This window comes from Macaca thibetana, chromosome 18, assembly GCF_024542745.1.
Source record: "Macaca thibetana thibetana isolate TM-01 chromosome 18, ASM2454274v1, whole genome shotgun sequence".
In the NCBI taxonomy this organism is placed as follows: domain Eukaryota; kingdom Metazoa; phylum Chordata; class Mammalia; order Primates; family Cercopithecidae; genus Macaca; species Macaca thibetana.
The window spans coordinates 21,107,556-21,134,135 of record NC_065595.1 but is presented as its reverse complement, the minus strand read 5'-3'; the positions used below and the strand labels follow the sequence as shown (position 1 = coordinate 21,134,135).

At 46.0% G+C, this 26,580-nt stretch overlaps 1 protein-coding gene across 1 annotated transcript in view; it reads left to right on the top strand.

Annotated features, from left to right (window-relative positions):
* Positions 1 to 25,647, top strand: part of LOC126941443 (O-acyltransferase like protein-like) — a 76,829-nt gene extending 51,182 nt beyond the window's left edge. Inside the window, exons 9-15 of the mRNA XM_050768071.1 lie at positions 7,494 to 7,659; positions 9,167 to 9,246; positions 13,074 to 13,187; positions 15,471 to 15,603; positions 18,833 to 19,019; positions 24,818 to 24,960; positions 25,314 to 25,647. Of these exons, the coding sequence (XP_050624028.1) occupies positions 7,494 to 7,659; positions 9,167 to 9,246; positions 13,074 to 13,187; positions 15,471 to 15,603; positions 18,833 to 19,019; positions 24,818 to 24,960; positions 25,314 to 25,436 (946 nt within the window). The 3' untranslated portion in view covers positions 25,437 to 25,647. The remainder of the gene's footprint in view (positions 1 to 7,493; positions 7,660 to 9,166; positions 9,247 to 13,073; positions 13,188 to 15,470; positions 15,604 to 18,832; positions 19,020 to 24,817; positions 24,961 to 25,313) is intronic.
* Positions 25,648 to 26,580: the final 933 nt, after the last annotated feature.

Here is a 26,580-nt window from a genome sequence, read left to right as displayed (position 1 = left end):
TACAGTTGATTTAAGCTGGTTTAATATGGTTCAAATTCTATTGGGAAAAATACCATGAAAACTGGTATGTTCCACTGGCAAAAACATCCTTAGTCCTCAGCTGATGGGCAGCAGAGTTCAATAAATGCACTGTCAGATTTCCATGGAATCTGTATTCAACAGGAAAATTTGTTTGTCTGCAAATTAGTAGTAATTGGATCCTGTAGATCAGAGTGCTAATGGTAATGATAAAAATAAAACGATACATGACCACGAGAGGAACTTGGTCGAAGCTCTGGGCCATGGTCATTCTGCTGGGAGGGAGGCAAGAAGAATGACAATTTTTTTTTTTTTTTTTTTTTTTTTTGAGACGGAGTCTCGCACTGTCACCCAGGCTGGAGTGCAGTGGCGCCATCTCTGCTCACTGCAACCTCCGTCTCTTGGGTTCAAGCAATTATCCTGCCTCAGCCTCCCAAGTAGGTGGGATTACAGGCACCTGCCACCATGCCCGGCTAAGATATATATATATATTTTGTATTTTTAGTAGAGACGGGGTTTCACTATGTTGACCAGGCTGGTCTTGAACTCCTGACCTCGTGATCTGCCCGTCCTGGCCTCCCAAAGTGCTGGGATCACAGGCGTGAGCCACCGTGCGTGGCCAATGGTCTTCTTTAGGAATGTGTGGTTGGTTGATGCAGAAGGGATTCCAACATTGGGGCAGAATATGGAATCAGTGGTAGCAGAGTAGCAGTGATGGAATGAGACAACCAAAGTTAAGGGCGGAGGGGCTGGGCACGGTGGCTCATGCCTGTAATCCCAGGCATTTTGGGGAGGCCCTTGGGAGGCTGAGGGGGGCATATCACTTGAGGTCAGGAATTGGAGACCAGCCTGGCTAACATGGTGAAACCCTTTCTCTACCAAAAATACAAAAAATTAGCTGAGCATGGTGGCACATGCCTGTAATCCCAGCTACTCTGGAGGTTGAGGTGGGAGAATCACTTGAACTCCAGAGGTGGAGGTTGCAGTGAGCCAAGATTGTGCCACTGCACTCCAGTGTGGGCAACAGAGTGAGACCTTGTCTCAAAACAAACAAACAAAAACAACAAAGTTAAGGGACAAAAGGAAACTTCAGCTCATGTCATCCAACCCTGCCACTGATGTATTTTCTACGTTGTGGTTATTTGCTGAGCTGGAAGCCAGCACTCCTGACTCCCGGTTCACGTTCATCTTGTTTCCACACTGTCACAAAATAGGAAGAGGAGTGTTGTCATAATATTTGGAGCTAGTGAAATGCAGTGGGCATGTGCAGACTCTGTAGTTGGGCGGCTGAGCGTGTATTCTGGCTCAGTCACACAGCAGCTGAGTGACCTTGAGTAAGTGTCTCAGTCTTTCTGTGCTTGAGTTTGCTCATCTCTAAAATGGGAAGAATAGTGACACTTCATAGGACTCTTGTGAGGATTCAGTGAGATAATGTATGTAAATAACTTGGAAGCGTGCTTTACACATAGTAGGCCCTCAATAAGTAGGAGCTATCATTATTAGTGTGGTTGTTATTTATACCTTTTAAGCTTTCCATCAAATAGGTGAAGAATGGGGACAAGCTAAGGCATAGACCTTTGTTGGTTTCTTTTCACCACGGTCTTTGTGGTTTCTTCCAAGCTTTATAAAATCTAACCCTCCTCCAGGGAAGGACAGAAGGCTTATGATTTCAATAATATTTTGGGTGTGTGGCACTGGGGTAAGCAGCCTGTCCTGCCCTGAGGTTTTCTGGGGGTGAGAGGCTGGCATACAGGCTGAGGGGTCATGGTGATGAATACTAAGAGGGGTTAGGTGGGGGTTGGGGCAGGGGATCTAATGGCATGGTGGGTTCTGCTTGGGAAACCAACTTTATTTTATTTTATTTTATTTATTTGTTTTTTGAGACAGAGTTTTGCTCTTGCTGGAGTGCAGTGGTGCAATCTCAGCTCACTGCAACCTCCGCCTCTCAGGTTCAAGCAATTCTCCTGTCTCAGCCTCCCGAGTAGCTGGGATTACAGGCGCCCACCACCATGCCCAGCTAATTTTTGTATTTTTAGTAGAGACGGGATTTCATCATATTGGTCAGGCTGGTCTTGAACTCCTGACCTCAGGCCCACCTTGGCCTCCCAAAGTGCTGGGATTACAGGCATGAGTCACCATGCCCAGCCTATTTATTTATTTTTTGAGATGGAGTCTTTCTGTGTCACCCAGGCTAGAGTGCAGTGGCATGATCTTGGCTCACTGCAACCTCCTCCTCCTCCTGGGTTCAAGCGATTCTTCTGCCTCAGCCTTCTGAGTAGCTGGGATTACAGGGTTCCACCACCATGCCTGGCTCATTTTTGTATTTTTAGTAGAGACAGGCTTTCTTGTCTTAGCCAGGCTGGTCTCTGTTTGGGTGAGGGAAAAGGGACAAGATGGAGGAAGGTGAACAAGATGGAGCAGTTCCTGTTGTTTCCGGGTTCTTCATCACAGATTTTCCCACGCCCGGGAAAAATTCCCGCGCCCGGGAAAAGAACCAAATCAACTGAGCCTGCACAGAATGATGTCAAGCCGGGGACACCGAAATTCAAGCAGCCACTCCTACACACACACCCCAAACTCCTCCCCCTCCAGCTCCCAGGCATAAAAGTCCGCCACCAGCAGGAGCCGGCGTGACTTCTTCGGCCCCCCACATTTGTGGACCGGAGAACATCACCCGAGAGCGCCGGCGCGACTTCCCTGGCTCCCCCCTCCACACCTGAGGACCAGAGAACCTCGTCCGAGAGTGTATGCATATTTGCAAATAAAAGGCTGCCACTTTCTTCGCTCATTTTGGCCTTTACTGATTGAGAAACAAAACAGTCTCAAACTCCTGACCTCAGATCTGCCTTCTTTGGCCTCCCAAAGTGCTGGGATTACAGGTGTGAGCCACTGCGTCCAGCTTTGGGAAACCTACTGCAGGGTAAAAGTCTGGAGCTGGGTATTGAGCAGAGAGAGGTTCTTTCCAAGGTGGATAGAGCAGCAGTGGGGGCAGGAGGAGCACGGGGTGAGAGTGAGGTGGTAGTGAGGCCTTGTAAGGCAAGGACCCCAGTGAGTAAATTACTGCAGTATCTGGGCAGGAGAGCAGGTTTTCACTGGCAATTGGCAGTGGGAATGGAGAGAGGAGAAATCAAGGACTCAGGAATTTTCTGGTTTGAGCAACATGGCAGGTGGTGCTGGCATTCTTGAGCTGGGGAACTCTGGAAGGAAGGCAGGTCAGAGTGGGAGCTAGGGAGACAATCAGTCCAACCTGGGAAAAAACTGTGTTGAAAATCGAGGGAACTGTCACCAACCCACAACTCGAACTCACCTTCACTAAGGTAACCCCAGTGACAAAAGAGTCATGCTCCTGGCCATTTTGAGGTTCTCACGTGTGCTGGTATAACTCACTGATGCTACCTGGTTAGCACTTATCACTTGTCTGCTTATCTCCAGGAGGACGGGGTCAGACCATCTGTTTACTCACTCATTCTGTGTTCACTGGAGGCCCATTTTGTGCCAGGCACTGTCCTAATCCCTGAGAATAGTTTTAATAAGCCATGCAAAGGTGCCTTCCAGCCCACAGGTTACATTCCAGTGAATAGAGGCAGACAATAAATAAATGAATATGCAATTTGAAGTTGCAGCATGCAAATAAATGTATGCTAGGCCAGGGAGGATGGCTGCTACAAAGTGATCATTTGGAGACGAGGCGGCTGCAGTGGCTCATGCCTCACAATCCCAGCACTTCAGGAGGCAAAGGTGGGATGATCCCTTGAGCTCAGGAGTTTGAGACCAGCCTGGCCAACATAGTGAGACCTCATCTCTACAAAACATACAAAAAATTAGCCCAGTGTGGTGGCGCATGCCTGTGGTCCCAGCTCCTTGGGAGGCTGAGGCAGGAGGATTGCTTGAGCCCAGGAGGTGGACGCTTCAGTGAGCTGTGATTGCATCACTGCCTTCCAGCCTGGGTGACAGAATGAGACTTTGCCTCAATCAATCAATCAATCAATCAATCAATCAATCGAAGTAAGCAAGGTGGAGGCTTTCTCCGGAAGGGCAGTCATGGGAGGTGACTTTTGGCCAGAGCCTAGAAGAAAGTAAAGGAATGTTCTAAGCAAAGAAAATCCTGTGGCGGAAGAATGGTCCATTCTGGGAAAACCGAATCACAAAGGTCCTGGGAAAGGAGGAGTGTCACAGTGTCTGAAGAGCCTCAAACAGCCCAAAGGTGCTCTGTGGAGTGAAGCGAGCCACGTGGACAGTGGGAGGAATGAGGTCAGAGATGGGCAGGGGCTGCCCTAAGGACGCTTCCTGTTGTTCTGAGACAGAAAGCTTTGAAGGATCCCAGCAAGGGAGTGGCATGGGGAGATTTACATCTTGCAAGACTCACTCTGGCTGCAGGGCAGAGAATGGCTGTAGGGGCCAGATACGGGGAGACCATTTGGGAGCTATTGCAAGTGATTATAAAATCCCCAAACTTAACTTCTAGGGGTAAGTCAGGACAGAGATTATCTAACAGGAAAGGAAGAGAGTAAAGCTCTAGAACCGTGGAACTGCCTGGTTATGTCAACTAGCAGCTACGTTTTAAAAATTAGGGTGTTTTTTTTTATACCTTGTGATAAAAATGTCTAATTATAACACAAGGTTATAGCTAAAATAATCGGTCCCCCTTCCAGTCTCACTCCCTGCAGGACACCTGTATTTAAGTTTCTTAGGAATTCTTGCAGAAACTTTCCACGTACATATAAGCACTGTTCTTCTCCTGCACGCGTAGGATTGCACTGTATACTTCACTGTTTGCATGTGATGTGTTCACTTATAATACAGAATTGGCCTATTTCTCTATTAGCACACAAGGACCCACATCCCTGATGTTAAAGGTTATCAGTACGGCACGGTGGGGTGTACCATTATGTATTTAACTTGTCCCCATTAGTGGGCATGGAGGTAACTCTTTGCTGTCTTAGACAATGGGACAATCTGTATATATTTTTGTGCACGTGTGTAGACCTGTTTGTGGGCTAAATGCCTACAGGTGGAATTAGGGGTTTTGGGCATTTAACATCGTAATGTGCATTTTCCAATTTACCTTCCTACCCACCAGGTATGAGAATCCCTGCTTCTCACCCCTCCACCACACTGGCCAGTATCCCACATTTTATTTTATTTTATTTTTTTTTTTTTTTTTCTGGAGACGGAGTCTCGCTCTGTCGCCCAGGCTGGAGTGCAGTGGCCGGATCTCGGCTCACTGCAAGCTCCGTCTCCCGGGTTCACGCCATTCTCCTGCCTCAGCCTCCCGAGTAGCTGGGACTACAGGCACCCGCCACCTCGCCCGGCTAGTTTTTTTGTATTTTTTAGTAGAGACGGGGTTTCACTGTGTTAGCCAGGATGGTCTCGATCTCCTGACCTCGTGATCCGCCCGTCTCGGCCTCCCAAAGTGCTGGGATTACAGGCTTGAGCCACCGCGCCCGGCCCCACATTTTAATCTTTGAAAACCCACTTTGACTTTTATTCTCTTGGAAACTTGGACAAAAATGTAGCACGTGTACATTTTAGGGTGGTTTAGATGTATCAAACTGTTTTCTTGTTTATCTCATTAGATTGTCAAAAAAATCTTAGAAAGCAGAAACCCTCGTTTCCCTTTTAGACAAGAGGAAAGAGGAGACATCACATGATTTTCTCAGTGTGAAAAGTTTAGACAAGCTTGATACTCAAGGCGTGGCCCACCCAACAGCCTGCAGACTCCAAGTCTGCATTTTAACAAGCACCCTGGGGAGGGGGGACTTGGCAGAGGTGAGGGATGCTGCCTGGAGTGGGGGGCAGGGGGATGCTCCCTTCTGCTCTGCTTCTGAAGGGAGCAGCGCTGACTACTTTCCCCGGGGAGGGGAGGCGACAGATGGTGGGAAGGATGATCAGAAACGCGAGGCCGGAGACTTGTAGGGGCAGCTGCAGGGCAGCACGGTCAGATGGCAAACATGGCAGGACCCAGTGCCTAGGACCCAAGGAGGCTGTCGCCGGAGCAAATGTGCAGGCGAGCTGATCTGGGAAGCTGTGTCTTGACAGAGTTGCCTGCCTTTTCTCTATCACATTGATCAACAATTCCACTCCCTCTCCTGGAATGCTTACCACCCTCCCACCCACCGGACACTCTCTATGTAGGACGTTCTCATTGTGGGGAGAACAGGGGAATCAGTGGTCCCCGTCCCCGGGTGCAGACCAGAGGCTTGGTGCTGAGCCCCTCTCTGCTGGGGGTGCGCCTCTAAGTGGAGACGCTCCAAGTCCTGCCACTTCCCATCTGTCAACGCCACCCCGGACCCCACCCTCTCACCCAGATGTTTGGAGGTACTGCTGGGCCGTTGTTCTGCCCTAGTTGAGCCAAAACCACCCTGGATTTTTAGTTATATTCTTTTAGAAGAGGGCTGTGAGCCCAGCCCATCCAGAATCCATGCCAGAATTGTATGCGCCTCCAGGCTGCCATCTCACTTCTAAACTCTAAACCCACACTGTCCAGCAAATAGCCACCAGATAAGTGGCCAGTTGAGATGTGCTATGTGTGCAAAGCCCACATTGGACTCTGAAGACTCAGTAAAAGGGAAAAGAATGTCAAATAGCTTCTTAACAATGTTTCATATTGGGTACATGTTTGTAGTGATAATATTTTGGATATATTGGTCTAAATAAATAATAGTAAAATGAGTTGTACCTATTTCTTTTTAAGTTGTGGCTACTGGAAAGTGTAAAATTGGGGGCAGCCGTGCTTGCATCCTGTTTCTATTGAACAGTGCTGGTCTAGACACCTTACTCCTGATTCTTCCCCTTTGTAGCTGCTTTAGATCTTGCTTGGAGGAGGTAGGGTGTGAGGAGGGGAGAAATGAAGCAAGCGAGGGAGGGAGGGAAGGGAGAAAGAGTTTTTCATCTTGTGAGGTCATGTGGAAAGAACATGAACCGGTGTCAGATCTTGGTACTGCTCTGTGATTGGTGGCCTTGGGTAAGTCACCCTAACTTCTCTTAGCTATAATTTCTTCATAAAAGGGAGGTCACAGCTACCTTGCAGGATTGTTCTGAGGTTTAGAAATCTGTAGCAGGCTCCTCCCACCGTGGTTCACCTATATGACTTGCTCAATAAATAACAGTATTTTTAGTGGAACATGGTGGCATGCGCCTGCAGTTCTAGCTACTTGGGAGGTTGAGGTGAGAGGACTGCTCGAGCCCTGGAGGTGGAAGTCAGGGCCATAGTGAGTGAGACCCTGTCTCTAAAAAAAAAGAAATAAACAGCAGTATTTTTGCAGCAGTAGCACCTGAGCCAGTACATGATCGGTGCTCAGTAAGTGATCTTGAACTTGTGGATGCTTGAGCGTTTGAGGTGTGGCTGGGTGGCAGCGGCCGACAGTACAATCTGTTTTAGAGCACCTTATGCCCCACCCGCCACGTTCCCGCTGAGGGGACTGGAGGGACCTCAGTGGAAAGTCACCTTCTTTCTCCCGGCTCTCTCCTGCCAGGTTGCAGCCTCTTCACCTGTATTCAGTGTGCTTGTTGGTTGGACTGTTCTCTCTTGTTCCCTGGGGACCTGTCTGGGAAGTGCCCAAATTCCACTGGGATAACTGCCGGCAAGCATGGCGGACAAATCTGCTGTTACTAAACAACTTTGTGTCGGTCGAGAATGCGGTGAGTCTCGAGTTGCTGGCTTTGGAAAGGCAGAAGGGTGCAAACCTGGCGTCTCATTTCTTCAACCGGTATGCTGAACTTTCCAAGGGCCAACCTGATTCTGGTGTTTTCTCTGGAGTACTGGTGATGCTGTAGGAAGGTGGGCTGTGTGAGTGGGGGATGGCTTCTGGTCATGGGGTGGGTGTAACCCTGCCAGGCTATGCAGGGGCAGCCGCTGTGAACAGCAGAGGGAGGGGGGCATAGCAGTGGCCAGCAAGGGGCCAGCCATCCTGGCACATGTCCTGGAGGCAGCTGACCCTGCCCCATCACTGTTCCTGTGCCAGCCCATGTTGCCCAACAGGGAAAGGACAGATTCCTCCCCTCCGTCTGTTGAGTCTATACTGCAATGGGACATTGCATCACACCCTTACTATGTTGGATTCTACTCAAGTTCAAAGTAGACCTGACCGAGTTGCTTTGGAGCAACAAGATCTATGTATGTCTTGGCTTCTCCAAAGCCCCAGTTTCCTCATAATGAATTTGAAGCAAGTGAAAGTGAAATAGCTGTAATGAAATTATATCACCAGTTCCACATATGCCTTGAAATCAAGGCTGAAAACGGAATCACTAAAGCGTGGCAGGGCCCTAATCATTGCATATAGCAACTCACTAACTAGATGGCTGCCTTCCGTTTGCAAAGGCCCAGCCATATGGACAGGCTTGCATCACCATCTACCTGCCCGCAGGTGGGGGCCGCCTGGCTGTGATGGGGTCCCTGGGGGATAATCTGGGCTGTTTTCCCCAATGCAAACTGATTTGGGCCATTTGCAGGAAGCAGTGGCAAGGATACCAGCCAGTGACGTTTTTGAGGTACAGCCCACCTTAGATCCTTGAAAGCAGAAGTGCCAGGGCCCTTTGGAGAGAATTGCCCTCAGGGACTTCCTCACACTGAAGAAAAAAACACTGGTAACCATCTCATCTGGCACAAGCACAGACCATCTGTGGAACTCATTTTGGCCAGGCGATCCCACGTCAGTCATCCATGGGAACTCTGGGGTTCTCCACAAAACATCATCTGGAGCCAAGCCCTGGTTCTAAATGAACTTGTTCTTTCCACCTAGAGTTGGGGCATGGGGAGTGGCAAGGAAAAGAGAAAAACGTTGACCCCTCTGACTTCCAACTGCACCATAATGATGAGAAACTCTTACATTCCTGTAACATGACAGAGTTCATGTCCCACAACTGTCCTAGGAGATGGGCTATGATCATTTTACTTTTTTAAACAAAAGAGAAAATGTGTCTGAATCTCCATTTTGTAAAATGGCAGCAATAATACCTGCCATCCAGGCTTGGTAGAAGGCTCAAGATGAGGGATGTGAAATATGAGTATCTCTAACTCAATTTCCTTTGTCTTCCCATGGAAATTCGCCCCACCCTACTGAATTCTGCCTCCTAGTCCAGGCAGGTGGAGAGTGTGGAGCAGAACTGGTAAATGAAGGAAGAGTGAACTTTGCTGCTCTCTTTTCAGTGCAATGGCTGGACCTGGTACCTTGCCAATGACTTCCAGTTCCACCTCACCACACCAGTGATTATCTTCATACACGCAAAGTGAGTCTGATTGGGACAAGCTTTTCTCCTCATGTGGCCTCTTTCACAAAACCCTCAGAAAGTGTCCCAATTCTGTGCAGAGCCGCTTTTTAAAATGTAGGAAACTAACTTTACAGAAAAGTAAATACCAAATCCTCTACTGTCTGCCTTCTTCCGCATTCTCCTCCAACATTGATCCTGCTCCAGTCAGTGTGTGTTTTGCAGAGTTACAATCATTGTGTGCATGTAATATCTAGTGCTCAGCTTTTTCCATTTAACTGTTCTTATAAACATTGCCACATATTGACATAACCTGCATACTTGTCAGTTTTAGGGTTTATCTACCATTTTTATGGTTGGGTGTCTAGATTGTGGCCAATTTTTCATGATTATAAATGTCACTGTAATGCATGCCTTTGAACACACTACTTTTTCTCTTAGTTACTTCCATGCGGGCAGATTTCCAAGTGGAATTGCTAGGTCAAAGGGTAGGAACAGTTTTGTGGCACTTGTCACATATTGTGAGATTGCCCTCCAGAAAGAGTGAAGTAATTTACAACACCCTTAGCAATGTATCGCTGCACCAGCTTTCCCACATTGGATATTTATCACCTTAATTTTTGTTAGTTTTAGAAACACCTTAAGGCCTCAATAATTCATGGAGAGACTTATAGTTGTGGATTATTCATGCCATATTTAAAAAATTTATTGTTCTTTTTTGTTAAAATATATGTTCAATTTGAGAAACATTGGAAAACATTAGGAGTTCAGAGAGGGGGAGAAAAATCACCCCAGTTCCACTTTGTCAGTCAAGGGAAGGAGAATTTGCTGCTAATATTTTGGGGCTTATTCTTCTGATATTTTTTCTGCCCAGTTTTTTGTTTGTTTGTTTGTTTGTTTGTTTTTAAGAGATGAGGGTCTCACTCTGTCACCCAGGCTGCTATAGTGGTGCCATCATAGCTCACTGCAGCCTCCAACTCCTGGGCTCAAACGACCTTCCTGCCTCAATCTATCAAGTGGTTGGGACTCACAGGCATGAACCACTGCACTTTGCTAATTTTTTAACTTCTCTAAAGAGATGAGGTCTTGCTATGTTGCCCAGGCTCTGCCCAGCTTTTGATACAGAAAAGCATTCTGTATATACACCTCAGTATCTTTCTTTCAATAGTTTTATGACACATGCATTTCCCTATATTATTTTATTTTTAAAGCAACATAATTTAAATGTCTGCATAACATTCCATTCCATGAATAAAATATATAATTTATGTATACCTTCTATTGTTTAATACTGGGATTATTCCAATGTTATGCTTTTGTAAATAATGGTTTGATAAATATTTTCATGGAAATATTTATCAGTGCCTGGATTTGTCTCCAACTTTGATATTTCTGTATAATATATATCTTTGAGGGGAATTACTAGTTCAAAGGGCATGAATGTCTTTTGCGCTCTTGAATCATAATGATAAATCACTTTCCTTAGAGGGAACATCAATATTCAGTCCTCTAGTCATCCAATTTAACTGTTGTCAGAGTGGAATATTAATAATAAAACAAAACATCTGAGTCTTTACATGTTCTTCCTTCTGTTTCCAAGTTTCCTCTTCTTATAAGGACACAGTCATATTGGATTAAGGCCCACCCCAATGACCTCATTTAATGTTAATTATTGCTTTAGAGACTCCATCTTCAAATACAGTCACATTCTGAATTACTGGGGGTTAGGATTTCAAGATAGGACTTTGTTGGGGATATAATTCAGCCCATAACATTCAATGTCAGGAAGATGTATGAGTTTAGTTGACATGGTGCTAGCTGGAAGAGAGTTGTGGAGTCTGTGGTGGAGATACTGATCTTGGAAGTAGGTGCCAGGGACTGGTCTTAAGTCCCCCAGGGAGTTAAACACATATTTACTTGGGTGGCTGTGGGTTTTTATTGGATGGCCTGACTACCACTTACCTAGGACACCGAGTTCTTATGCCTGCCCACTCTAGACTTCCCTGGGAACCCATGTGAGTGTCCTTATGACTGAGAAGCCCTGGCCCCAATGTCAGCATCTTTCCTAAAGGCTGTGGTGGAAGGTGAATTTCAGTCCTTCAACTGAAAGCCCACACTGTCCAAGCTTGTGACTATGCAACAAGATTTAGCTTGTAAGTGGAGGGAAGTATAAAAGTAGGGCTTTTCTTCCTTTAGAGAATATAATTCCATGGAATGCCAGTGGAATCAGGTCTTTCTGGAGCTCAGTAATTCAAGGAGCGAAGAGCTAAGGGGTCTGGCAGAAGTCACAGTAAATATACATACAGCATTATTACCATAACCCCCTGCCTACCCTCATAGCAGACATTACTAATCAATCATAGCACCATGGAGCTAGAATTCATCCTTCTTTCCAAACATTATACTAACATTGGTACTCTGGCTGAAAATAATTTTCTCCCTGTATCACTGTGGTGATAACTGAATAGTATCTATCTTATCCCTTCCTCATGAGCAGCCATGGCAAATTCCACTAGCAGAATTGCATTGTCAAAGGCATTTTCCAGGTGAGGCTGTGCCTGGATGGTCTTGCACCTGTGTTTAGCATTTCTTCCACACCACTGTAGATCCTCTAAATGCCAACCCTCACACTTCCGAGCAGGTACAACCAGACAGTGCCTCACTCTGGGTGCTTCAGGGAACATCCTAGTTTTATACATGCACAATCCCAAAGTGTGGAGGAATTAATTTGTGTGGGACCATCTTTAACCCATGTGAGACAGAAGACAGTGGGAAAATGCTTCTCTCTTTCATCTCAAAGGACAGTTTTAAGGTACATTTCATAAGGCCCTGTGGAACATTCTGGAAGAATTGAGCATTGGCTACCTTGATAACACATCCTGGTATTGGTTTTCCCTGCTTCCCTATTCTCCTACCCTATCCCTCATTCCTACTCCCACGTGAACTACCTGCACCCAGACATTTGTCTCAGGCTCTGCTCCTCAGTTGAAGGCATGTCTGGTTCCCCCTCTGTATTAGTCTATTTTCACACTGCTATAAAGAACTACCCAAGACTGGGTAATTTATAAAGAAAAGAGGTTTAATTGACCCATGGTTCTGCAGGCTGTACAGGCTTCTGCTTCTGGGGAGGCCTCAGGAAACTTACAATCAGGGCAGAATGGGAAGCAGGCACATCTTATATGGTGGGAGCAGGAGGAAGAGAGCAAAGTGGGGAGGTGCTACATACTTTTAAACAACCAGATCTCATGAGAATTCACTCACTATCACAAGAACAGCAAGGGGGAAATCCACTCCCATGATCCAGTCACCTCCTATCAGGCCCCACTTCCAACACTGGGGATTACAATTCCACATGAGATTTGGACAGGGACAAAGATCCAAACCATACTATCCTCCTTCTCGATCCTCTCTCCCCTGTGCTTGGAGTGGGTCCACTCTGTGTCCCATCCTGTCTTTGACAGTCCTCTCTCCCAAACCCACCACCACTTGTATCCATATCGTGTTTCATAGGTGACAAGGGGCATTCCCAGGCATGGACTCCTTTTGAGCTACACAGTAAGCCTCAGGGTGGTCAGGCATCGATGTGATTACTGTTCCTATCTAGACCAGGAAACTCAAGTTCAAGGCCCTGCCCTGTGTGGCACGGCTAATGGATGGTCAAGACCGAGGCTGCCTCAGGTCCTCCAGCCCCAGCCCAGCTCTCCCTGCCCCTCATCAGCCTCTCAAAAGCAGGTCCAGCAGGAAGTTCCTCTGACACTCAGGATTTCCAGCCTTTTGTGCCACAGGAAGTACATCTGTGGGGCAAGAAACTGAAGGGCACTCCTCTCTGTGTCCTCTCTTCTTTGCAGGAGTACACAAATCCTCATCCTCCTTGGAGCCATGCTGTTCTTGGCATCTTTCACAGCCACTGCTCTGATCACATTGGCATATAAACTTCCTGTGGTGGCTCCATCAGAAGCCAGGTAACGTGGTTCCCCAGCCTGCCCCTCTCTGGCCAGGACTTCCCGGGGAGGGCTGCTGAATGCCAGGCTGCTCACCCTGTGCCCTTTGGTTCATGGAAAAAGTGGGTATGAAACTTTTGGTCTGGATGGGAAAGCTGATTGCCTTCTTGCTTCCAAACTTATGAACCTTTCAGCCTGCACTGGTAGGTCCTCTCTGAGCTCACGTTGCCCACTGAAGCGCTTCTCAGAGGAAAGGAGCGCCCCCATGTGGCTCCACTGTGTTTCTCCTCCAGCAGCCAATTGCTGCTCGGTGGCTCTGTTGGATGGAGAGACTGAACCTACCTCTCCAAGGTCACACAACTAGTAGGTGGCACAATGTGATTTGAACCTAGGAGCCAATCCACAGTGCTATTTCGCCTCCCCAATGAGGCATGTATGACAATGACACAGGAAAACCTGGTATGATTACCTGATAATCTTTTCTCAATGCAGTGACACAAATGAATATCAGATCACGTCAGTCATCTGCTCGAATTCCTCCAGTGGCCTCACTGGTCACCCTCCTACCTGCTGACACTGGACCAGCCACACCAAGCATGCTCCCCGAACCCCCTTCCCCACCCTCCCCAACCCGGGGCCTCAGCACTTGCTGTTCAGCCTGAATTACTCTTCTGTTAACATCTAAGATCTTGGCAGGGCTTTCTCCTTCACATCTTTCAGGTGTCTGTGCCAATGTCACCTTCTCAGAGCAGCCTCTGCTGACCTTCCAAAATAAAATGGCCAGAACCATTCCTGGCATGTGAGTGCTCCATGTGAATCCGTGAGTGGATGGCATGTGAGAATAAATGAACGAATCGATGATGACATCCCAAGCCTCCTGACCAGGAGACTATCATGCCCTTCCCATTTCATGGCATGGCCAAGTGATCGAGGAGGAGGCTCACTCATGTCTAGTCCAGCGTTTTCCAACCCTGGCCATATATTAGAGTCACTTGGGAGCTTCTAAATCCACTGATGCTTCCAGCCCCACCTCCAAACAATTGAATCAGAATCTCTGGGCATGGGGCCCAGGCAGCTGACTTTTGTAAGCACTCCCAGGGTATTCAAATGTGCAGCCACAGTCGAAGAACCATACGTCTAGTCCTCAAACACCTTCCCTTTCTCCAGCAGTCCCTGCATGGGCAGTTAGGTGCTGAGAGTGTGTCTAGCTTCAGTGGGGAACGGTGATAATTTTAATGGTGATAAATTTAGAGCAGGGGTTCTCAATCTGCATTTGGGAAGCTCAGGAGAGTTTTAAAATTTTTAGTGCCTGGGTCCCACGTGCAGAGATGATGATTCCATGGTCTTGGGTATAACCTGGACGTCTCCTGTGAAGGGCACTGTTTAGGCAATGCTTCTCAGACTTGAGGGGCCAGGGTCACCTGGACGGCTTCTTAACACACAGATGGTTGGGTCCACTGCCAGTAGGTCTGGGTGGGGCCCATGAGTCTGGGTTCCTAATAAGTTCTCAGGTAATGCAGGTGTTTTGTTTTTGTTTGTGTGTTTTTTATTCTATTGCAACAGAGTCTCACTCTGTCACCCAAGCTGGAGCACAGTGGCATGATCACAGCTCACTGCAGCCTCAACCTCCTGAGTTCAAGCAAACCTCCTGCTTCAGCCTCCTGAGAAGCTGGGACTGTAGGCATGTGCCACCAGGCCTGGCTAATTTTTTTTTTTTTTTTTTTGTAGAGATGGGGTCTCCCTATGTTGCCCAGATTGGTCTCAAACTCCTAGGCTCAAGCGATCATCTTGCCTCGGCTTCCCAAAGTGCTGGGATTACATGTGTGAGCCACCATGTCTGGCCTGATGCAGCTGTTGATGTCAAGGTACCACACCTTGAAAAACACAGCTTCAAAGAATAGTTTTTGGTATCCTTTTAAAGGCCTGGCCTGGACCTCTCATCACTTCTCTCTCAGGACAGTCTCTGTCCTTGGGACCCTTGGGTTCACATCTGGGTGCTACATTTTTAGAGCATTCTGACATACCGGCCACCAGACACAGCTATTTAAAATGAACACACTCATCATATTTCCTTGGGATCTGGGGTGGAGGGGCCTGAGGGAATATGGAACCTAAACAAGACAGCTTTGGCTGAGACGGGACCATGAGGTACTGTTTGCACACCATGACTGAGGAAATGAACAAGTGTGCCCTAAATGTACCTTTGGGCTTGCTGATTATCCCAATGGCCATCAGGGATTTGGATTCCCTTTGCCATGTCCAGATTAAACATAACATTTTGCCTTATTTCCTTGTATTTTTCAGTGAAGAGGCGACTGTATCGTATTTTGTGGAGTACTACACAAAGCCCTACTGCCGATTCGGGCCATTTCTTGTGGGCCTCTTTCTGAGCATTTACATGCACCAAAACAACCAGGAAAACATTCTCAGAACCAAGGTATGATTTCCCGTGCCTCACTTTATGGGCATGGGTCTGGCTGGGTCTGTGTGGCCCACCTGGCCAGGCTCTTCCAAAGCTGTGGATGAAGGAGTCAGCCTGCTGGGTACTGTATTGTGCTGTAGAGTGTTACTGATGTCTCTCCATGCTAAAGAATAAGAACGAATTGGCCAGGTGCAGTGGTTAACACCTGTAATCCCAGCACTTTGGGAGGCTGAGGCAGGAGGATACCTTGAGTCCAGTTCAGGACCAGCTCAGGCAACATGCTGAGACCCCTGTCTTCATTTTTTTTTTTTTTTTTTTTTTTTTTTTTAAGATAAGAAGGCCTTTATCTTCCTGCCAGAGCTTGAATCTCTGCTTTCTTCACTGACCTCTCCTTATGATGCTCCAGATTTGGAACCCAGCGTGGTCCCATCAGTAGGAGCCTTGGTACTGACCCAAAGAAACCACCAATGTGAGAAAACTACCCAGTGAGATTACAATGGCAAGACTCTCTTCTGGAAGAGGATACTGAGTTGGGTTGGATTTTTAACAGCACACTCTCAGTGGTTTCTATACACAAGATTCTTGGTCAGATTTGATGGTTGTATGTGGGAATCAGGACATGAGGTGTCTAGAGGGGAAGAAGCTGTTACTTTGCTTTTCCAGATGTACCCCAACACTCATTTTCTTCTCTGGCTCCTTTGTGGGCAATCATTCTGGTTCACCATCCAATCTCATCACTCAAGCTGGAAACCTGGGTTCATCTTGGATGCCTCCTCCTCACTGACCACCGCTCTCAGTCAATCATTCCCTACACCCTGCCGATGGTTTCTCCTGCCATCCTCTCTCAGCCTTTTGAACTGACCTTAAAGCTTTTCTCATCTCTTGCCTGGATGTTGTCACTTGTTTCCTTGCCTCCAGTCTTATTGATCTCAACTCTACTCTTGATGAGTAGATTTGACCCTGGCCCTTGAAGTCATTCCCAAATGCTCCCTCTTCATGCTAAGTTAAATGTCTTAAATAGATGGTGATCTATGTGAGACACCACCTTGGCTATACCCTTGAACGATGCAAAATCTCTCCATGACTTCCTTTGACATCCATGATAAGGCTTGATCTGTTCAACAAGGCCTTCAGAGTCCCCATGACATCACTCTGCCTCTCTCTCTAGCGTCATCTCTCTCACCACTCCCTGCCTTGCCCTTTGCACGTCAGTGATACCAACCTGCTCACAGTGCCCTTGACTGCCACCACTGATACACACAAGCTTTTCCTGGCATCTGTGCAGTTGCTCATGTCTCCTTCTCTGTCTGGAATCTGCCTCTTACCCCTTCCCCCTACTCACCTCTCCCTTTCATCTGACTTAACTCCTGTTTTGCCTAGAGGGCTCACCTAGAGTTTTCACCCCCAGGAAGTCTTTCCTTATCCCTCCAGGCCAGGCCATGTCCTTCTTTTGGGTTCCTCTGTGCACTGTGCATTTCTGGGCCCTGGTTTGTACCACATGATAAAGCATTTATTCACCCCATAGACGGTGAGCTCCTGGAGTTCACTACTTGTCTCACTTCTGAATCACCAGCATCTGGTTCTGAGACCCTGACTCACTGAAGGTACTCAACACATGAATGGATGAAAGAGAATTTTCTTCTCAATGGAAGAAGGGCCAGGAATTAGGATATACCTCCTGCCCCAAACCCCTCTGCCAGGTCCTACCTTTGTTTGCCTAGGCTTTGTGGGTACCTTATCTAGATGTTCCAGAGGAGAGACCCTGGTCCTTGGAAAACCTTGTGTTGCCCATGGGAGGAAGAGGAGATAAGATTTTACCGAAAGGAATGAATATACAGAAGCTATGTGATTTTTTTTTTTTTTTTTTTTTGGTTGGAGTTACGATATTTTCCAGGAAATGCATAATTCAGTTGTAGATTATAACAGAATGCCTTTAAAGAGAGGCTTCAACATAGTCCAGGTTACATGGGGGCCCAGGGAGAAAATGTGTGTCAGCAAAGGGCCAAACTTAACATGAAGAGAGAGCATTTGGGAATGATTTCAAGGGCCAGGGTCAGGACCAGGAAGCCCGGAGCTGGAACACAAGCCACGTTAACCTGGAGAAACAATGCAAACAGTTGGGTAGACCAAACTCAAAGCTTTAGAAGCTAGAAAATAAAGACACAGGGTCTAAGCTGGAGGAAGCTGCCAAGAGTGAGATAAGGCCGGATGTACCGTAATAAAGATAAGCAGACAAGTACAGAAACAGAACATGATACCCAAGATGAATTTTGAGAGCCTGCAGGCCCATTTGGGCCAGGGAAGTAGCAAAGGGGTGAGGGAGATCCCAGGCTAAAAGAGTAGAGTGCCCCTGAGTATGTACCTTTCCTCTCCCGCAGCCAGGAACCTGAGACCTAAGCAGGTCTCAGAGACAAGACGGTGGACTGATCCGATGTTGGTTCAGTGCAGTGTAGACATCATCACAGCAGCTTGAGTACAGCACAGAGAAGCAAGACAGCTACTTGGGAGACAGGTCTGGGTCTAAAAAGGTCAAGTCAGGTGATGCAAGGTCAAGATCTTGAACTGAGTCACGTGTTAGGATTTAACTCTTGGGGCTATTCTTTGAGCTGAAGACTTCTCATCCTCCCATTCCTTCCACTTGACTAGGCTGCTGCCCAGGCCGGGGCTGTGCGCTGAGGCCCTCACATTTATGGTGAAGGCAGAAGCCATCAAGGAGCTTTAATTTGGTTAAGGGACAAAATGGGAGATTAGGAGTGGGTTAGAACATTACTTATGGATTTTCTTTTCACTTTCATTTTGAAATGATTATAGATGCCCCAAAAGTTGCAAAACTAGTACAGAGAGGTGCTGTGTGCTCTGGCTCCCCAGCAGGCAACGTGTGACATAACTATGGTACCTGACCACAGCCAGAAAATGGACATTGGCACAATAGACCTCCGATCCACCAACTCTACACGTACTCATTTGCGCACATCTGTATGGTTCTGGGTAATTTTGTCCCATGTGCAAATTTGTGCAACCCCTGCCCCCACAGTCAAGGTACTGGACTCTCTGTCACCACAAAGATCTCCTGGCCACCCCTTTTAAATTACAACCTTCCATTTTAGTCAAATCTATGCACTAACTGAGGTTTGCGAATAAAGACCTAAGTGACAGTAATAACACCAAAAAATACGTTTGTGTAGGAGGAGGGAATTATACAATGGCTAAAAAGGGTTGGGCCCCGCCTCTCCTCTCCCCGCAGATGCAGGTCCTGCTGGGGTGGAGCTGCTCCCTGGCCACCCTATTTGCGGTGGCCGCTCTGGCATACGTGGTGGACGACGCCTCTGCTTCCTTTCCAGTAGCTGCAGCTCTCTACCAAGCCCTCCACCGGACCCTGTGGGCGGCGGCCGTGGGCTGGGTCCTTTTTGCGTGCCACGGAGGATATGGAGGTATGGAAGCGGCTCTGGGCTTTGCTGTTGGGTTCACACCCTGTTCCTTCAAAGGTGACAAATTGAACACACAAGGAGTGTACCAGAGGGTCTTCTATTTTCTGGGGTGGTTGATGAATGACTGATATTGATTCAAAAATATCAATTTCTCTCTGTCCTTGGAAAAGACAGAGAATTTAAGTGTAAGATTTTTACATGGATGTATGCACAAGTGCGGGTTCTGAAAGAAAAAGATGCAGCCCCTCCAATGAAGCTAGTTTAGAAGTTGGAAAGTGAATTCAGGCAGAGTAATGTCACGAGAAAAAAAAATTAGTGCTTAGGAGCAAGACTTCCAGTCACAGCACCTTGAGCCTTGGTTTCCCCATCTGAAGGTGTAGACTAAATGCTTGCCAAGATCCCCTTTGATAACTGAGTTGGCTTTCAACATGCAGAGAGCCAAGCAGATAAAAGGCTTCAGTGGAAAAGAATCTTCTCCAGGTTAGAAAGGTGTATCCAAGTCACCTGATGCTTTCCTCCCTCTCCTCTCTATTTGGCGAGAGGTAGGAACTGTGTGCTTGGGATGTCAGCAAACAACAGGACAAGGCTGGCAGAAAGCTCCCAGAGGAGGTTCTGGCCTCAAGCTACCCAGAGCCCTGGAACAGAAGCAGTGAATCTGGGGGGAGGCATGCCCACTTCATACTCTAGGGAAATAACCCATCAGGAAGAGTTTAAACTTAGCCTGTAAACCCATGCCAGTCAGCCTCAGCAAAGGTAGGTGGTGGGAAATAATGATTGAAAGAGAAACACAGTGGCCAGCTGACTGGGCACATGGTATATACTAGACCTTGTGGGAAACACCACCCAGATCCCCAGTAGCACTGACCACACCCCTGGGAGGAAGACCTATAATTAGCAATGAGAACAACCGTGTCTGGAGAGAAAGCAACACAGTGAAAGTCCCACTGCTGGTGAGTGGTCGAACTAGAAAATGAACCCAGGTCTCAGCACGAAGTCCAAAGCCAGTGCTCTTCACGCCTAAGTGGCAGCACTTCTCCCGGATGTTAATTAAAACGGTTCCTAAATGTTAGAAGTATTTTAATATAGCGATGCTCTTTAATATTTTAATTTTAAAATGAGCCTTAATGATCTTTCATATTTTAATTTTAAAAGCTTTCCCTTATATGGAAAAGTGATATTAAAGAGGAAATGGACTGCGTTCTCTCTGACGGATGTATTTGCATTTATGGGAAATTCTGGGATACATTACCACAACCTTGCCGCCTCACCCCATGATCATGTTCCTGTGCTGTCATAGAGCCTCATAAACAACTGCTCCCCGTGGCCTGGCACAGGTCATTTCTAATGTTGCAAACATCACAGTATTCTTCTCTACTGTGAGAGGTGCTGCTGTTTATCAAAAATAACTGGCTAACATAAATGATATTAGAGAGCAATGACTTAGGTTAAGTTAGAAGATTAAACAAATTTGCATTATTATTATTATTTTTGAGACAGACTGTTGCTCTTGTCACCCAGGCTGGAGTGTAATGGCATGATCTCGGCTCACAGCAACCTCCGCCTCCTGGGTTCAATTGATTCTCCTGCCTCAGCCTCCTGATTAGCTGGGATTACAGGCACCTGCCACCACGCCGAGCTAATTTTTGTATTTTCAGTAGAGATGGGGTTTTGCCATGTTAGCCAGGCTGGTCTCGAACTTGTGACCTTGTGATCCACCTGCTTCGGCCTTCCAAAGTGCTGGGATTACAGGCGTGAGCCACCACGTCCAGCCTGCAGCATTATTATTACAGTGGAACAAGTCAATGCTCTCCGTCATTAGTCTGAGAAAGGGTGCGATCTCGTCACCCAGGTGATGAGCAAGCCAGTTTACTTATTCTTGAACAATTTATCATTCAAAAGTGTGTTGTCATTAGCCAATCCACAACTGTAGGGGCACCTGATGTCCTAGATTTGTATCTCCAAAACTATCTACGAGATATCAAGATGGATTAGTAGGTGGATGTAGGAGGTGATAGCTTAAATACATTTTTGGAAAATATGTGTCTACCTGACTCACACCTGTAATCCCAGCACTTGGAGAGGCCGAGGCAGGTGGATTGCTTGAGCCTGGGATTTCAAGACCAGCCTGGGCAACGAGGCAAAACCCCGTCTCTATTAAAAATACAAAAATTAGCTGGGCATGGCAGCACGCGTTTGTAATCTCAGCTCCTTGGGATGCTGAGGCAGGAGAATTGCTTGAGCCTGGGAAGCGGAGGTTGCAGTGAGCTGAGATCGTGCCACTGCACTCTAGCCTAGGCAACAGAGTGAGACCCTATCTCCAAAAAAAAAAAAAAAAGAAGTTTCTAGCTGATGACCTTTAGAAAAAAAAATAAGAAGTTTGAATAAGAAGAAATGTTTAGTTGAGATTCTCAGGACTAGAAGGGATCTTGATGATTCAATGAATCTTTAACCATCTTTTTGCTTGGTAGCAATGTAGACCATGCTGGTCTTGTTATGCTCAAAGTTGTCTTCTGTTGAGCTGCCAGAGTCATCTGACCACATTACTCCTTCAGTTAAAGTCCTTCAGTGGTGGTCTGTCACCTACAGTTTTCGTCCTCAAACTTAAGTATATGTGGGTCTATTCCAAAGAAATAAGAATTCTTTTGGCTTCTTGGTGTTGGCCCAAATTATTTGTGTTCTTTTTTATTCAATACATTTTGTTTCCCTGGGTACATAGATTCAAGTTACCCTGACTATATGCTCTTATTTTTGTTCCAATTTTGCCTAAACATGAACAAACATAAACCTAGATACAAAATTTTATGTTTATAGCACATGCATTCAGAAAGCCAAAGCAAATTTATGAAGTAATCATAAAACTATAAAACCAATAAAATTCGCATTAGCAACATTAATATGATATGATGAATAGTTGCTGGAATCACTTGTGGCTCGTAACATGAACACGGTATTATTTGCTTTAGGGCGCATTCTTTTGTGTCTGGCTTATCTGCATGAGCCTGGATTCTTTGCTGACTTCATTTTTCTGCAATTACTTGGTTTTTTTCTACCGTGAAATTGTGGTTTACCTTTATAGCCTTCACTTGGGGGAAATGTGTCTTTTGTCTGTAAGTCCATCTGTGTTTTTTCACTTAATTACATAAAATACTTCTTGAACGCTTATTCTATGCCAGGTACTGTTCTAGAATCTGGGGATACAGCAATAGACAAGAAAAATCCTGTCCTTGTGAGAGATTACTGTGGGGTCGGGGGAAGTTTAAATACAGTGAATAAAAATAAAGCAGGGATTAGTGGGTAACTAACTGGACTAGGGGTACATTTGCATAGATGTGTTACAAAAGCATTCTGGGCAGATGGAATGTGAAGGCAGAGGTCTCTAGAGTGGAACGAGCTTAGTGACTTGGAGGAAGAGCAAAATGACCAGTGAGATAGGAATCAAGGGTTAAGGGGGAGAGAGAGGTGGGAAGGGAACTCAGAGAGGAAGATAGGACCCAGGTTAGGCAGAGCTTTCAAGGCCATGGGAAGAGTTTTTATTTTATTTTAAATGCCACGTCACATGAAGTCTTAGTCCATTTCAGCTGCTATAACAAAAATCTCATAAATGAGGTGGCTTAAAAACAACAGAAATTTATATCTCACAGTTCTGGAGCTAGGAGATCTAAGATCAAGGCACCAGCAGATTTAGTGTTTGGGGAAGGCCTGCTTTCTGGTTCTTAGATGGAACTTTCTAGATGTGTCCTCACATGGTGGAAGGGTAGAGCGGTCTCTCTGGGGTCACTTTTTTTTTTTTTTTTTTTTTTTTTTTTAGGCGGAGTTTCACTCGTTTGCCCAGGCTGGAGTGCAATGGCACGATCACGGCTCACTGCAACCTCTGCCTCCTGGGTTCAAGCGATTCTCCTGCCTCAGCCTCCCTAGTAGCTGGGATTATAGGCATGTGCCACCACGCCCAGCCAATTTTGTATTTTTAGTGGAGATGGGGTTTCTCCATGTTGGTCAGGCTGGTCTCGAACTCCCAACCTCAGGTGATCCACCCGCCTCCGCCTCCCAAAGTGCTGGGATTACAGGCATGAGCCACCGCACCCGGCTCTGGGGTCGCTTTTATAAGAGCACTAATCCCATTCCTGAAGGCCCAGCCCTCATGAACTAATTGCCTCTCCAAAGACTCCATCTCTTAATACTATCGCCTTGGGGATTAGGATCTCAACGTATGAATTTTGGGGGAATGTAAACATTCAGATCATAGCTCATGATTTGATTTGTGGATTTGTAAAATTTATTTTCAAATTGACAAATAATAACTGTATGTATTTATGGAGTACAGCGTAATGTTTTGGTATATGTATACATAGTAGAAAAATGAAATCAAGTTAATTAACATATGCATCACTTCGCCAAGTTCTCTTTTTTTGTGGTGAGAATGTTAAGAATCTTTTCTTTCAGCCACTGAAAAATATCCAGTACATTATTATTAACTGTGGTCACTGCAGTGCAATAGATTACTAAAACTTACTCCAACAGTTTAACTGAAACTTTGTACTCTTTGATCAATATCTTCCCCTTCCCCATTTCTCCCTGATATGTGATTTTAAAAGATTACTCTGGATGTGGTATGGGGACTATAGGGTGGCAAGAACAAGAGCAGAGACCAACAAATCCACCGGGAAGCTCCCACGGAGGCCCACACAGGAGGTGATGGAAGATTCACGAGGGTGTTAGCCATGGAGGTGAGGAGCAGTGCTCTGATTTGAGACACATTTTTGGAAGCACTCTGTGGAGTCTGGAATGAAAGGAGTCTAGGATGGCTCCAAAGATTTATCATGAGCAAATTGTGATGCACTACTGAGCACTTTAAATGAGGAGGAGGCAGAGGAGAAACAGAAGTTATATTTTATTTCTGTGGCTTAAAACAACAGAACTTTATTCTCTCACAGTTCTGGAGGCTAGCTGTTCAAAATCCAAGTGTCAGCAGGATTGGTTCCCTCTGGATTTTCTGAAGGAGAATCTGTCCCATCCCCTCTCCTAGCCTCTGGTAGCTGCTGGCAAGCCTTGGCATTCCTTGGCTCGTGGACTCTTCACTCCAGTCTCTGTCTTCGTCATCACATGGTTCTCTTCCTTGCATCTCTCCTCTGCTTTTGTGACTCCTTTTCTGTCTCTTATAAGGACATTTGTCACTGGGTTTAGGGTCTACCCTAATCCACGATGATTTCATCTCTGGTTCCTTATCTTAATGACATCTGCAAAGACCCTTATTCCAAATAAGGTTAGCAATAAGTCCTATTCAGAAAGGAAGTTTTCATCGTATCTAATTTTAATTAAGTTAAATAGCCACAAGTGGCTAGGGGCTATTGCCTGGGACAACACAGTTCTAGAATATATACCAAGTTACAGAATATTTGTCCTGAAAGGCACCTAAAGGGTGATCAAATGCAAGGCTCTCACTGACAGATGAAGAGTTGGAGGCCTGGCAATGTTAAATGCCTTATCCCAAGGCCCCCCTGTGGCTACATCTTGATCCAGAACCCAGGTGAGTATGAGGAATGTATACCTTGTTTTATACATGGAATGTTTTATGCTCAGGGGCTGAAACCATATATCTCTCTTGTGTTATCATAATTCTTGCAATGGAAAGGTGGTTTTTGGTTTGGTACATTGTCTTAAAATTATGACGCATAAAGACTTTCTTAGGAAAAGTTCACAGACTTAGGTGCAGAATGCAACGGGAGCATCAATGGGACAACGGGGCATCTTCACCAGCCCAGAGACAGGCTGTGGCTTCATGCATCAGTGCTTGTTCCCTCCAGGTCTGGTGAACCGTGTGCTTTCTTGGGACATCTGGAGTTTCCTGTCCAGCATCAGTTATGCTTGCTACTTGGTGCATCCGATTCTGATCATCCTTTACAATGGCCTTCAGGAAACACTGATTCACTACACTGACGCAAACATGGTGAGTTAGCATGCAAGCACGCGCTCCTAGTTCTGTTATGGTATGTTATGGTACCATAGCTTGTTCTCTTCTTGAGCAACAAGGCATTCTATTTGCTTTTATGAAGGCTTTTTTTTTTATGGAAGGCTTTTTTTTTTTTCTAAGAGCTTCTTTGTTCTTTGCTTTATATGTGGGAGAAAGAGGGAGGGCTTCAGCACAGGATAATATCTTTTATTTTATTTATTTTATTTTTAATATGTAGCACTGATTGTCCTACAGATACACTTCATAGAGCTAGGATGGTACACTTTAGATCTGAAAACAATAGGAATCCCAGAGTAAAACTGTGTTCACCCTGCCCACTTTGTCTCCAGTTCTATCTTTTCTCTGGACACTGTGTGCTGACCTTCGTCACTGGGCTGGCCCTGACGCTGTTCATTGAGAAACCATGTCAGGAACTGAAGCAGTGCCTGCTGGGCCACGAATGTTCTGGTTAAAACACAAAAGAATGGATGGACCTCATTGGTAATGACGAGCAAAGATGAGGTGGCCTTGTTTATGCAATGAATGCTTGCGTCCCTAAGAAGGGGTGTGAATCTCATTTTGTGAAAGTTTAATATATACATGTTCTTTGTATTTAATATGTGAAAGAGTTCTTAGTGCTTATGATGTTCTATAAATTTTTAGTAGCACAATAATAAACTTTTGTTGTACCATTTTAGCAAAAAAAAAAACTGGATTTCTTTTTGGTTTAATCTGTATTTGATTGTCTATATTATCACAGGAAATGATTAAATATGAATTTTTTTTTTTGAGATGGAGTTTCCCTTTTTTTTTGTTGCCCAGGCTGGAGTGCAATGGAGCAATCTCGGCTCACTGCAACCTCCGCCTCCCGGAATTCAGGCGATTCTCCTGCCTCAGCCTTCCTGAGTAGCTGGGATTACAGGCATGCGCCACCACGCCCGGCTAATTTTGTCTTTTTAGTAGAGACGGGGTTTCTCCATCTTGGTCAGGCTGATCTTGAACTTTAGACCTCAGATGATCCGCCCACCTTGGCCTCCCAAAGTGCTGGGATTACAGGCATGAGCCACTGCGCCCGGCCCTAAATATGAATTTAATGTAATTTGGGTTATGAAGCTCATTTGGGTTATGCTCTTCACTTTTCTCTGTAAAATCACAGTATGTACTTTCCCACGACATAACTGTCAATATGTTATTATGGCATCTTTGCAGACTTGTAACTTTATCGTAGAACCTCAGTGGTGTGACCCGCTAGCATGCATACTTCATGGGTCTGTCATTATAGGGCCTTTCAAATATCACCTATTCTTCACCATAGTCCCTGTTTTGGACTGAATTGTATCCCCTCCCGCAAAAGATCTGTTGAAGTGCTAACTCCCAGTGCCTCAGAATGTGGTGTTATTTGGAGCTAGGGTCTTTACAGAGGTAATGAAGTCCAATGAAGTCACTGGGGATGGACACTCTAATCCAATATGACTGGTGTCCTTATACTAATCAGAAGTTTGGTCACGGAGACAGGCATGCACACAGGGAAGACGATGTGAAGACCCAGGGAGAAGACAGTCACATGCAAACCCAGGAACACCAAGGCAAACCCCAGAAGCCGGGGGAGGTAGGGAC